Here is a 13,220-nt window from a genome sequence, read left to right as displayed (position 1 = left end):
TTGATAATTCGAACTAAGGAAAGATCAGCTAAAGCACCATGGATCCTCAAATGTGAAGCATGGACTTTGGAGTCCAACACACCCAAATTTATATCTAGCTCCAACACTTACAAACTACTTAAGGTTCTACAAGTACTTTAAATTCTTTGGGTCTGACTGTTATCAGCCATAATAAGGATAATAGTATGTTTCTCATAGGTAAGTTGTGAAGCTTGAAGAGATGATGTCAATAAAACATTTTACATGGTATTTACCCCATAGTAAGCAATTTTTAAGTAGCAATGATTGTTTTGTTACATTCTCTTTAGCATGGCTTAGGAAGCTAAAAGTTCTATCTTTATAGTTTTTAGTAAAAAAAAAGATCAGGGGGCGCCTGGGTGGCACAGCGGTTGAGCGTCTGCCTTTGGCTCAGGGCGTGATCCCAGCATCATGGGATCGAGCCCCACATCAGGCTCTTCCGCTATGAGCCTGCCTCTTCCTCTCCCACTCCCCCTGCTTGTGTTCCCTCTCTCGCTGGCTGTCTCTATCTCTGTCGAATAAATAAATAAAAATCTTTAAAAAAAAAAAAAAGATCAGATCAATCAGAGGTCAACGTGAGAAATCTTACCAACATATGAAAGGATAATTTAGTACTTCAAACCCACCTCAACGTTTGACTATTCTGAAGAAATTGTGACTTTCTCTTATATTCCACAAATTTTGGCTAAATAAGAAACATATAAAGATAGTTAAGAAAAGGATGAATATGCATTTACTAGAATCTGCCTGATAAATATTTCATATATTCCATTATTTTACATGTAATTATTTTAATATAGCCTAGTACAGTGCTTGTCATAAGATAGATATTCATTAATAGATATTTGTCAAATTAGAATATCCATCTTTCTATGGATTTGTACAAGTTCTTCATATATTAAATATACAAACCACTTCTCAGTTTTATATATTGTGAATATTTCTCCAATTTGTCATTATCTTACTGTATTTTTTAATACTTTTGTTTGCTAAAGTTTATCATCTTTTCCTTCTATTTTAAAAAGACATATGAGAGACTATGGACTCTGAAAAACAAACTGAGGGCTTCAGAGGGGAGGTGGGTGGGAGAATGGGATAGGCTGGTGACAGGTAGTAAGGAGGGCACGTATTGCATGGTGCACTGGGTGTTATACGCAACTAATGAATCATCGAACTTTACATAAAAAACTAGGGATGTACTGTACAGTGAATAACATAATATAATAAAAATATTATTATGGAATAAAAAGAACATTGTGCTAAATGAAAGAAGCAGAAAAAATAAATAAATTAATTAATTAATTAATTTTAAAAAAGTGATTTTGTGCTTACAGAGACTTTCTCCATTTCCCTGCATTTAAATGCCTACCCATCTGCAGGGAAAAATGTTTTAAGGTGATGTCTTTTTTATTTAACTCAGAGACTTTAGCTCACCTGTCTTTAGCGTTCACCATTTAAAAAATAAAAGCTATTGATGAGGTTGGAGTTAACTCCTGTGAATTGGTTTTTGTTTTTTGTTTTTTTTTTTTTTTTCTGGAGGAAGCAGAACTAGTAGACATTTACTATTTCCAGTACTGCTTCAGAGTTTTCCTGTGCTTTAATACTTTGATTAATTCAGTGGATAACTAATGAAGCAGAAGAAGTGAAGTTGAGGGGAGGAGGTAAAGGCAAATAAGAAACAAGAGTTAGATGATAGAGTCAACTCACTTTCTTATTTGGAAGTTTTCACTGAGGACCAAACTGAGCCCCAGTCTTCTGTGTCCAGTGGCAATAAGTTTATTGAGTATTATTTTGCCAGATACTTTTCAAGTACTTTAAATGTATTATCACATCAGTTGTGAATGCAGTTTGTATGTGTATCACATCAGGACATACAGTTACTGTCCCTTTTATTTATAACCAAGGAACTTAGTGTAAAGGGGTTATGTAACTTGCCTCAGTTGACATAGTCATTAGCAGAGCTGGAATTCAAACTAGGAAGGTAATTCTAGTACCCACAGTCTTAACCCTAAGGATCTCATGTAAGTATCTAAAACTTAATATGTGAAAAATAAAATATTTTATTTCTACCTCAAAAACTGCTTCTTCCTGATTCTTCCCTAGCTCAGTATCATGTCATTCTCCTGCCAGCTATTGCACTTGGAAAAAATTCGAACACCAAATACCATGGCCTACAAGGCCCTATAAGATCAGGTATCTTAGACCTCATCTTGAACATTACTTTTCCTTTCTTTATTTTTAACCTTCTACTCAACACTGGCCTTCAAGCATACTAAATTTATTTTCATCTTAGGAAATTATGTGTTTCACACTTAGCTGCTTCCTGATCTTCAGTGGCCATCCTTGAAATTGTGGCTTGGATTTCTCCTTTTTGGTACTTACTGTTTATCTCAAACTGTACCGTGTCAGAGAAGTGAAGCTTTCCCTGACTACTCAGTCTAAAGTAGCCACTTTATCATTTGCTAGTTTTCCTTCACAGTCTTTGGTACTTTATGATACTATATATTGTTTCTTTCTTTATTTATTTATTTTTATTTATTCTAGAGAGAGAGAGAGCATGTGCACGGGAGAGGGCAGATAGGGGTAGAGGGAGAGAGGGACAGGAGAGAGAGAATCCCAAGCAGACTCCCCACTGAATGTGGAACCTAATGGGGAGCTCGATCCCAGGACCCTGAGATCATAACCTGAGCCAAAATCAAGATTTGGATGTTCAACTGACTGAGCCACCCAGGTGCCCTGTCTCATCTGTTTATTTCTATCTCTCTTCTCTTACATGTACACAGTAAAAATATAAGCTGCATGAAAGCAGAAATTTAACTGTCTTACTCAATTCCATGTTCCCTCTGCTCAGAACAGTGTTTCACATACCATATATGTTCAATTAAGTGTTTGTTAGGTGTATGAAAGGTTTATTGAAAGAGAATAATGTCATCAAAACTGTGTATAAGAATATTTATTTAGTAGCAGTATGGAGGCTGGACTGCAGTGGGAAAAGGCTTACTCATGGAGACTAGTGAGAAGATTGTAAAATGAGGGTAATGTTAGAAATAAGAAAAAATATAGAAAGTACTAGTGAGTTAGAACCAACAGAATTCTGAAACTGATTGAGTTGAAGGACTCACAGACATTTGGAATAAGAAAATGTCATGAATAAGAAATACTAGGAGATGACAGATAACACTGGGAAAATTATGAATGGTATTTACGAGAGCAATTTTGAGTTTTTAATTTGAGATGCCATCGATAGGCAGGATGTATGGAATTTGAATTTAGAGGGATTTGGACTAAAGATGAAGTTATCTGATTGCCAAAGTTGGCATTTGGAATAAGAAAGTGGATTGAGGCTAAACTCACTTTTTGAAGGCAGACAGAAACAAAGAGGAGGCAAGAAGAAAGAGATCATCTGACTGTAGAGAGGAGGAGGATTGACATTGGATTTGGTAAACAAGGTTGCCTTCTGAAATTGAGGAGGTGATTTCAGAACAACGGTATGTCCTTCTATCTTAGGTGGAAGAAACTAGCATGGCAGTTTCTCTTGATAATATAAGGTAAGCACAAAGGGAGAAGAGATGGTATGAGAAAGAGCAAAATTCAATGTGTAAGGAGTATAGTGAACTCAGTTGGGATTTATGTAGTAAGATTTGGGTATACATAGCTAGAGATTACTAAAGAAATGAGATCACAGCTGTCAGCAGTGAGTGTCAGTAACTTTGTACGGAAGCTTGGAAGATGAAGGCAACGATAGAGATAAAGTTAGCTTAGCTTAGGTGGAAAAAAAAAAGAATGGAGAAAATGCAAGTCTATATCCAAGCAGAAGGAGCCAATGGAATAGTAAAGGAACACAAAATATTTAACTTATTTAATAGAACAGGTATGCAGAGTAGAAAATTTGGAAACTATAACATTAATTTTGCTATTTAGAATTCTTTACAAAGTTTTTTCACTTTTTATAACTTATCCTTTTTCATAACCTTTAGTTATGTGTAACAGCATTAAGAAATCAAACTTTTTTTTAATGAGAGGATTTTCTTAACCAACAGTATTTGAAATAGTATTTTTATGGATAAGTGCAAATGCCTATCTCATGAAGACTTGAATTTCTTGCCACAGAGTGTGTTTGAGGTGTTGGTGAGGCAAGTATTAAAGTTGTGGTTTGAATTCTTACTTTGAGAGAGGGTGTTAAACATGCATTCCCTTCCGGTTGTGGGGTTTTATGAATATGTGACCCTCTATATCACTCTTTTGAGTGTTCTGATTTATAAAATAACGTATACAAAGAGTAATTTTTCATAGGATAATTTAGAGAAATATTTATTTTTTTGTTTTATTTTTTATTAACCATTTTTAAAGTCCTACCATGTACCAGGTTTAAATAAGTTAATGCATATGAGAGGTTATTACATAATAAAAATTCAGTGAGTGTAAATTGCTATTAATATTGTGAAAAGTTCCCTGTCTCTCCAAAGACAGAGATAACAGTGCAAATAATAGTATAAGGAAAGTAAGGATCACTTTGGCCATTGCGTAAATTATTCTTTTTTTTTTTTAAAGATTTTATTTATTTACTCGACAGAGATAGAGACAGCCAGCGAGAGAAGGAACACAAGCAGGGGGAGTGGGAGAGGAAGAAGCAGGCTCCTAGCAGAAGAGCCTGACGTGGGGCTCGATCCCATAACGCTGGGATCACGCCCTGAGCCGAAGGCAGACGCTTAACCGCTGTGCCACCCAGGCGCCCTGGCCATTGCGTAAATTATTCTAACTCGAAAGCCTAAATACTACAAATATTTTCACTGTTAAAATGAGTCAAGTTAAGAAAGAGACTACTGATTAATTATGTATAGGCCCATGACACTATGCGTCATTAATTATGTATAGGAGCCATGACACATATGTGGAGAAGAAGCAATTACTGAATTACCAGGAAATAGTCCATTGCAGTCAGTCCAATCATGCAGTTGCCAGAGAAAGCACATTTATTGGAGTAACCTACACATAAGACTGAGTTGAGTTTGCAAGAGCCTCACCATAGGTAATGTCCTTTCTATCTTTCACGATCAAGTGGTAGAGGATTGATTGAAACTGAATAGCCCTGTCATTTGTTCCTACATTTCAACCATTTGAGAGCTGTTCTCTGCTGTCTCATGTGCTCTTATGCCAGAAATCACACTTAGGTTTTCTTTGAGCGCCTAAACTGGCTGACAGTCAGGGAATCAATATATCCTGTTGCACAGTGTCCAAACCTGCTATTAGTAGAAAAGTAACACTAAAGATGTGTTTCTTTACAGGACAGTGCAGAATTGATCACCTCTCTGCTTCACAGTGGAGCTGATATACAGCAGGTTGGGTATGGTGGCCTCACTGCCCTGCATATTGCTACAATAGCTGGTCACCTGGAGGTAAGTCTCACGTTGGTCACCTGTGAAAACAAACCTGGCTCTTTTGATTCTTGTTCTTAACTATTTTCAAAGGCTGGCTTTTCGGATTCTAGGAGTTGGTTTATTTTTTAGGTACTGAACACATACATTTATTTGGAGGATCAAGTTAAGCTATGTAAATGCTCTTTTGATAATCGATTCAGGCTATTTTATAAAAATATAATCAAACATCAATTAATATAAATATGCCTGGATACACACAGGCTTTAGAGAGTGATTAAAAGCATAGATTTTGGAGACAGGCAGCTCATTTTCCATCATTTTTTGTGTTTACCTCAAACAAGTTACTGTCTTCTCTGTTTTCTTCATTTATGAAATAGAAATTATAATAGACTTAATGTAATGATTAAATTAGATAATCCATATAAAGCACTTTGCAGATTGCCTTATATAGATTAAGGACTCAATGATAGATCATTCATTCATTCATTCACTTATGTATTATTTGATTTATTAAGCATCTGTTGTGCCATAGATATTGTTCTAGATCTGAGGTGAGAGTAGCAAAAAAATAGGCAAAACTCCATTTTCTTGGAATTTGGTTGTAGAGAATGAGATAGACAATAAAGAAAAGAAAACATATAATGTCAGTTAGTAGTAAGTACTAGAAAAAGAATAAAACAAGGTAAAGTGAGAAGAGTGGAGAAGTGGGCACCATTTAAAATAAACTACATAATGAAACTATATATAAAATATATGTGATAACACATGCAAATATCCTGTGGCAGAAAAGAATTAGTTGTGTTTCAGGGACACAAGTAAGCCAAACTTATTAGTGTGGTATGAGCTAGAGATAGAGTGATAGAGATGAGGTCAGGTGGATGGTTACAAACAAGATCACAAAGTATTTTTGAAGACCATGGGAAGGACTCTGGATCTTGTCTTAGATTTAATTACTAAAATATTAATTTCATTCATACAAAGCTCTTTCATTCGTATTATTTATTTAATCTACTCACAAATCCTCATGAAATAGTTTTTAATGTCACTGCAATTTGATAGATATAAAACCACAGTTCTTGTATAGTCATTGTCTTTACATATTGCAAAGCCATTGAGAAAAAGAACCATGTCTGGAATCCTGGTCAGTTTACTCAAAATACCATGATTTTCACACCGTATTATTTGTGATAACCACAATATCTTTATTATTAAATAGTTATCTATTTCTCCCTTGGGTCATGTTACAAGTTAAATTGTCCTTCTTTGCTAACACACACACACGTGCCAACTGTGAGCAAGTAGAGCTGCATATAAAATCATACATAAAACCTATAAAATGGGTGTGATCCACCTCCCTTAACAGAGTCACTTTAAAGGGTTCTTACATTCAGTAAATACTACCGTAGCTCATTGAGAGCAAAATAGTTTCCTTCATGCTGACATTTCCACCCCTTACTAGGTCTTATTTCCCCCTCAAAATAGATCTTTTTGGTGAGATTCACCGTAAGTGTAAGTGAATCTGTGTTACTTTTAAGAGGAAATTTCATTAGAATCATCTAAATATCAGTGTTTTCCAAAAAAGAAACCAACTGAGGCCAGTGATAAAGTAAATGGAAGGTAAACATTAAGAAGTCTGGATGGAAGAATTGATGAGGTAGACATTAAGTTCCAGTGAGATACATTCAACCTCTTAATGCTGGGGGAAAATGGCAGAATATGTTTTGTAAAACAAAATCCTTTTTGTCTACTGCTAAGCTGATTATATTTGTGAGGGATAGAATTACGAGTTTCAAAAGCAAGGTGGTTAAGAGCTTCGTCCCTTCACCTCCTAGCCAAATAGCTATTTTCTTGCTTTGTAAATCATAGTGTGGAAGGAAATTTAATTCTACCACCCTCAGGGCAAACTTTACCAAAATCATTCCAGATAGGTTTTCACTCTTGTCTTGCATTTCTTCATGGCTTCTCTAACTTCCTTTGTTAGCTGTTGTATAACATTTAGTGACTTTTATTGTCAGTCACTACTGGTACATAAAGCAGGTGTATATGCATTAACACTTATTCGCTTCTTATCTAATGGACTAATTAAGGTACAGATCAGATAATAAAAGAAAATGATATTCAAAAAACCTACAAGCATCATATTCAAAATGCAAATTTTTTCTTTGAATTATTTTCCAAAGCTATTAATTGCAATAAATACTCACTTTTAATATATTTTCTTCCCCCCATATTCATTCATTCATTTAATAAATATTTTTGAACCTCTACTTTTTCCATAGCATAGTGCTAGAATATGGGAATGATATAAGAAAATATGACATACTTTTTCCTTCTAAAGACATTATAGTGTAGCTGGACACACAAAATTTATACACAGGAAAAATTATATAAACAATTCAAAAGTAAAATAGTAAGGAAATTAGGGACAATTAGAAATGTGATAATTACATAGCAAGAAATGACAACACAAAATGAGAAGAGTTAGGAATTCACTAGGAATAGAGATCAACATGGACTGAAAGAGTTGGGGGAGGATTTGTTGAGAGAGGTTTTGAAGTTGGGCTGAACTTTAAAGAGTAATGAGAATTGGACAGAGAAAAGAGGAATCATGTCCAGAAATGGTAAGAAGAATGAGCTGAACACATTTAGGGGAGAGTGATTATAATGCTAGATGAACAGATTGTGAAGAGTCCCTACAAGTAAATTTGGATGTTAGGAATAGACCAGACTAAGGAAACTCAGAATAAAAGTCCAAAGAGTTTAATTCAATTCAATAAGCCATTATTTAGTTTATGATGTATAACACACATGCCTAGTTGGTATGGTAGATAAAGAGATAAATAGAAGACAGAAATTCCTGCTCTTTAAACATATTTACATCCAATAGGATTTTTTCCTAACAGGAAAAAAAGCCATTGAGACTTTTTGAACAAGAGAATGACTGGAGATTTGATAAATAATGTATTGAAGAGGATTTCTTTGAACACAGTGTTTAGTATGGGTTCCAGAGTGATGATATGATGATTAAACAGACAGAGATAAAAGATTGGGTAAAGGAATCAATTTGGAGGAGAAATCAATTAGCTCCAACATGTTGATCTACTGACAATATCCAAATTTTCAAGTGGAAATATTCATTAATCATTTAGAAATACACAACTAGCATTCAATGGAGAAGTTGAGGTTTAGTGTAAGTTTTTGAAAATTATATGTGAAGAGGTGATTTTTGAAGCCAGGATAGCTGAAAGTTATAAATTGGGTCTAATAGGTAGCAAGGGACTGAGCCCCTATCCATAGAGACTTGAATTATTGAATAGCCGTTGAGGGACAAAGAAGGATTGGTCACAGTGGTGTGAGGAAAACAAGAGATGGTACTATCACAATAACTAGGAGTATAGAGAATTTCAGTAGATAAAGGATCCTGGGTATCAAATGGTGTAGAAAGTACAATGAATACAATGGGATAAAATACATACAGTTTTTACTTATACCAAAAATTTAGATGCTTATTTCACTCCTATTTTTCACTCTTGGTTAACAGAGATGGTGGCAGTGGATCAGTGGGAGTTCCCTTTCATTAGTAGTCACTTTCTTTTATGGCCCACCTGTCTCTGTGCAACAATAACTGATGCTAAGTCTGACAGCCCTCTTTGTCTACACATATCAAATTCAGAACCTCCATTAGTGTCTCAAGTGTGTTTGTCCTCCCATAATTGTGAATTCTATTAAACAATTTTACAATAAAATTTACATCAACTAGGCAGCTGTCTCCTTCAATAATAGAAGAGAACATGTGCTGTGGATTCCTAGACATGCTGATTGCAATTTGAGACTCAGATTTAGGCTTATTGTGCTTTGAAAAGGAGGCAAATAATGCTTGTCCTGGGTCTCACTACTTCTCCCTGATTTATCCATCAATACATGTCCATATGCTACTTTATACAAGGCCCAAGATCCTGTCAGCAAACTACAAAAATGCATTAAACCCTCTTCTCCCCTTTGAATCCAGGAGGCACATGTGTCATATGCTCCGTCAACCATGGAAAATGAAAAATATTAGCTAACATTTGGTAGTGCTTGATTATTCATGTGCATTTGTCATTTGGCTCTCTTGTTAGATAGCTACCATTACACTTAGTTTATCAATGAGAAAACTAAGGATTAGAGAAGTTAAATGACTTCCACAGGGTCATTCAGATAATAAATAAATGAGATGAATAGGACTCAAACCTGGTAATCTACTTCAAATTTGTAGTCTTGTAAATAAAAGAACAATTATTCCCTTTTGACTCTTGTATGTGTTGCTAAAACAGGCTTAACACCCATAAGACACAAAAACTGTATTCAGAAAACAAAACGTAAACTGAATATCTTAGTATCTAAAGCCCAGACATTGTTACATATACAATTTGAGCAACATTAATTGATTCAAGAATAACTTTATATGGTACTTAGTATATAGGCATCCAGGATCCATGGATGTATAATGCATGTATGTGAGCACATAACACACACACACACACACGCACCCCCCAAGTGTAAAACACTTTATACTTAGTCGAATAACTCTTGTAAAAGCTGTTACACTTTGGTGTTTCATGCAGTAGTTTCTAAAGTTATCAGGAGACAAATCAATTATCTGTAGCTATAGACAACTGTTTGAATAGCAAGCAGAAAAGCATGTCTGAGATGACACAATATATAATGTATAGGGTTGTGGAGTGTTTTATTTCTCACAGAAAGTCACAGTTTCATATACACTTTGTGCAGGTGAGAATATTATTTTTATAGTTGAATTTATTCTATCCTACCTTATCCTTTTTTTCAGATTGTAAACACTTATCCAAACACTGCTTCAGAAATGCTTCCCAGTTATTTTGGAATTTATTTCTGATTTCAAGGAAATGCAATTGATGTTGTTCCAGTTCATTCTTAACTAAATCATCTGAATGTTTCAGGAGAGAGTTTGTTTACCATGAAGCTTCTGACTCTCTCTAAGTTATTTCTTTTAAAATGGCTTTAGTTTTCTCCCCAAAGGCACAAACAAGTGAATGCTTGGAATTATAAAATGTGGTCTCTCTCACTCTTTCTCTCTCTCTCTTAAAGAGGTAATGTGCTCAGGAGTTTTGTAACTAAAAAGTATCGGATCTGCCTCCAGTCTAATGAATAGGCTGTAGTCCCTTATGAACTTTATTCTGAATTAGAAAAAATAGAACCCTATGTCATTTCACAGTGTACAGTGCCATTGCCTTATCTCTGATGTCTCCCAAAATTTTGCAAGCAGAGAAACAAATCCTATATGAACATCATGGGCTACTACAATTCAGGTACAAAAAGCACAACAAGGGCCAAATATACACATTATTGTAAATAATTGTCCAAGTATTACTGTAGTGAATGCCATTAATGATTGATAGGTATTCTAATTACCATTCCTTTTTTTTAAAAGATTTTATTTATTTATTTATTTATTTATTTATTTATTTATTTATTTATTTATTTCAGACAGAGAGAGAGTAAGTGAGAGAGAGTGCAAGCAGGTGGGAGAGAGGCAGAGGGAGAAGCAGAATCCCTGCTGAGCGGGGAGTTGACCTAGGGCCAGGTCCCAGGACCCTGGAATCATGACCTGAGTTGAAGACAGATGCTTAACAGACTGAGCCACCCACGTACCCCTCTAATTACCATTCTTTGGCATGAACTCTAAACTTGGTCTGAATAGTCATTTGCAGATCTGTGATGCCAAAATTTAATATTCATTCATATCAAATGGTTAAATCTGAAACTAAGCCTTTATTTTACACACAGCCTTTGAGAACTGAGACCTGATTTAGAAACACCACATCTCCTGTGGCATTCAAAAGTGGTTTTCTCAGAAGTCAAAACTAAGAAGCTCTACGTCCTAATTACCAAATGTGCTCAGTGTTACAGAATACTGTTTCTGATAGGCAAGGAGACAGTCTCCTACTATCTAGGCTTTTGGTCTAGCGACTGAGACAAGATCACAGATTATATATCATAATCAGTAATTTTATGGCTTCAGAAGCAGTGCCTTAGGTGTATATCGGTTGTAAGGTTGATACAAGAGGACATTACCTTGAGTGTCACTTTTTTTTTGTACTCAAGTCTTTGCCATAAGTTCAATTAGCTATTATTAAACATTAAGTACTGCTTTTGGGGTGAGGCAAAAGAGCATAAGCAGGAAAAGCTTTATAGGCTAATAAAAATGTAAATGAAGTGTTCATCAGCTTGCTACCATGGCAAATGATGAAAGAAACATTACCTGAGAAATTAAATTCAAAGATTATTGCTAATCAAATCAACCTGAATGAGAAATCCCTTTGTAACCATTCAGCGTTTTTTGTGAATTTGTCTCTCTATGCCAGCCCTTCTGTGCACTGAATTTGATTCCAATATCCTAGGTACTCCATGCATTTTTTAAAAAGGATAGATAGATATAGATAAGATAGATATAAAACATGATTTATGTATAAATATGTGATATGTGTGCATATATATATCACATATTTATACATAAATCATGTTATACAATGTATCAGCTAGGCAAAAATAATCTCTGTGCTAGATACCTGTGACAGTTGATAAGAAACAGCTATAGATTTTGATGCATGTGCACTTAACCTTTTTCAATGCCGTATTCCCTACCAGGAATTTGAAGGCTGGGTTATGAATCAAGGTTTCTACAGCTTGCTTAAGTCACATCCCCAGAGTTTCAGAACCTCTAAGCCCCCTATGTGCCAGGATGGCAGGAAATTGCTACTCTTGTTTCCCTCAATTAGGAATCCATGGGAAGACCAATACTTTCTACTTGTTCTTAAATACAGTAATAAAGTAGATGGTGAGTACTACCTACTTTCTCTCAGGGATGTTCCATTCCGGGATGGTATTTAGGGAGTAGAGCCCTTTAAGTATTTTATCTTTTCTGGATATTGTGTAAGCTCTTCTCCCTGATGGCTCCCTTTGGTGGATCTCCAAAGAACTTTTAGAAACTTTCAGAGGTTCAGGTAGTGGGAGTGAGAGGCTAGAGCCCCCCACAAGTGGCTCTCAACAGCTGCCCTCTGTCACAGCATCTGTCTTCTGAGGTATCCCTCAAAGGCACTCAGCATCTCTTCCTCTTATCACTTGTTCTTCCACAACTGAATATCAGACTAATATCGCCATTATAAAGCATGGAACGATTAAGGAAGTCACACAAAGGTTTCTGGAGTTGCTCTGAGATACAATTCAAGTGTAACTACTTGAAGTTATCTCAGACCTTTCTGCCATTTATTTTTTTCTGTGCCCTGAAGCAGGCTACTAGCTCCCTCAGTTCTGGGCTGAGTTGTCTCATAATTACTGTAGATTTCCACATCTGAGAAAGATCCTGGCAAGAGTTGAAAAATCATCTTCATAATTCTCTCCTGAAAGGTATACATTTGAGCCATCCAGAAATCCCAAATTAAATAAGACAAAGGGCAATGGATGCAAATCTTTTGTCTAGAGCAATCAAAGTTATTACTGGTAGTGGTCATTATGTTCCTTCATTCTGTCATTCATTCTGTCATTATCTTACCAGACTTCCTGCAATAGTATTCTGACTTATAAGGCCTGTCTTCCTTCCAGTCTTTTTCAGTCTACTTTATCCTAAATACTCCTGAAATTTTGCCAGATTCTCTAACACGTGGCTTTGGTAAAGTCACTCCTCTAACCAAGAAACTTGCTGACTCCAAAATACACCCAGTGGGGGATTAAGTGGTAGTGTTCCTGTTCTCCTACCTTTTCAGTCATGGGTTTTCATGCTTTTCATTACAACCCATGCTCTGAATT

The 13,220-nt window shown here is 35.5% G+C and overlaps 1 protein-coding gene across 1 annotated transcript in view; it reads left to right on the top strand.

Annotated features, from left to right (window-relative positions):
- TNNI3K (TNNI3 interacting kinase) overlaps positions 1-13,220 on the top strand; it is a 277,662-nt gene that overhangs the window by 33,482 nt on the left and 230,960 nt on the right. The window contains exon 5 of the mRNA XM_040627127.1: positions 5,304-5,414. Within this exon, the coding sequence (XP_040483061.1) occupies positions 5,304-5,414 (111 nt within the window). The remainder of the gene's footprint in view (positions 1-5,303; positions 5,415-13,220) is intronic.

This window comes from Ursus maritimus, unplaced genomic scaffold (genome assembly GCF_017311325.1).
Source record: "Ursus maritimus isolate PB19 unplaced genomic scaffold, ASM1731132v1 scaffold_12, whole genome shotgun sequence".
Lineage (NCBI taxonomy): Eukaryota > Metazoa > Chordata > Mammalia > Carnivora > Ursidae > Ursus > Ursus maritimus.
This window is presented reverse-complemented; position numbering and strand designations above follow the sequence as displayed.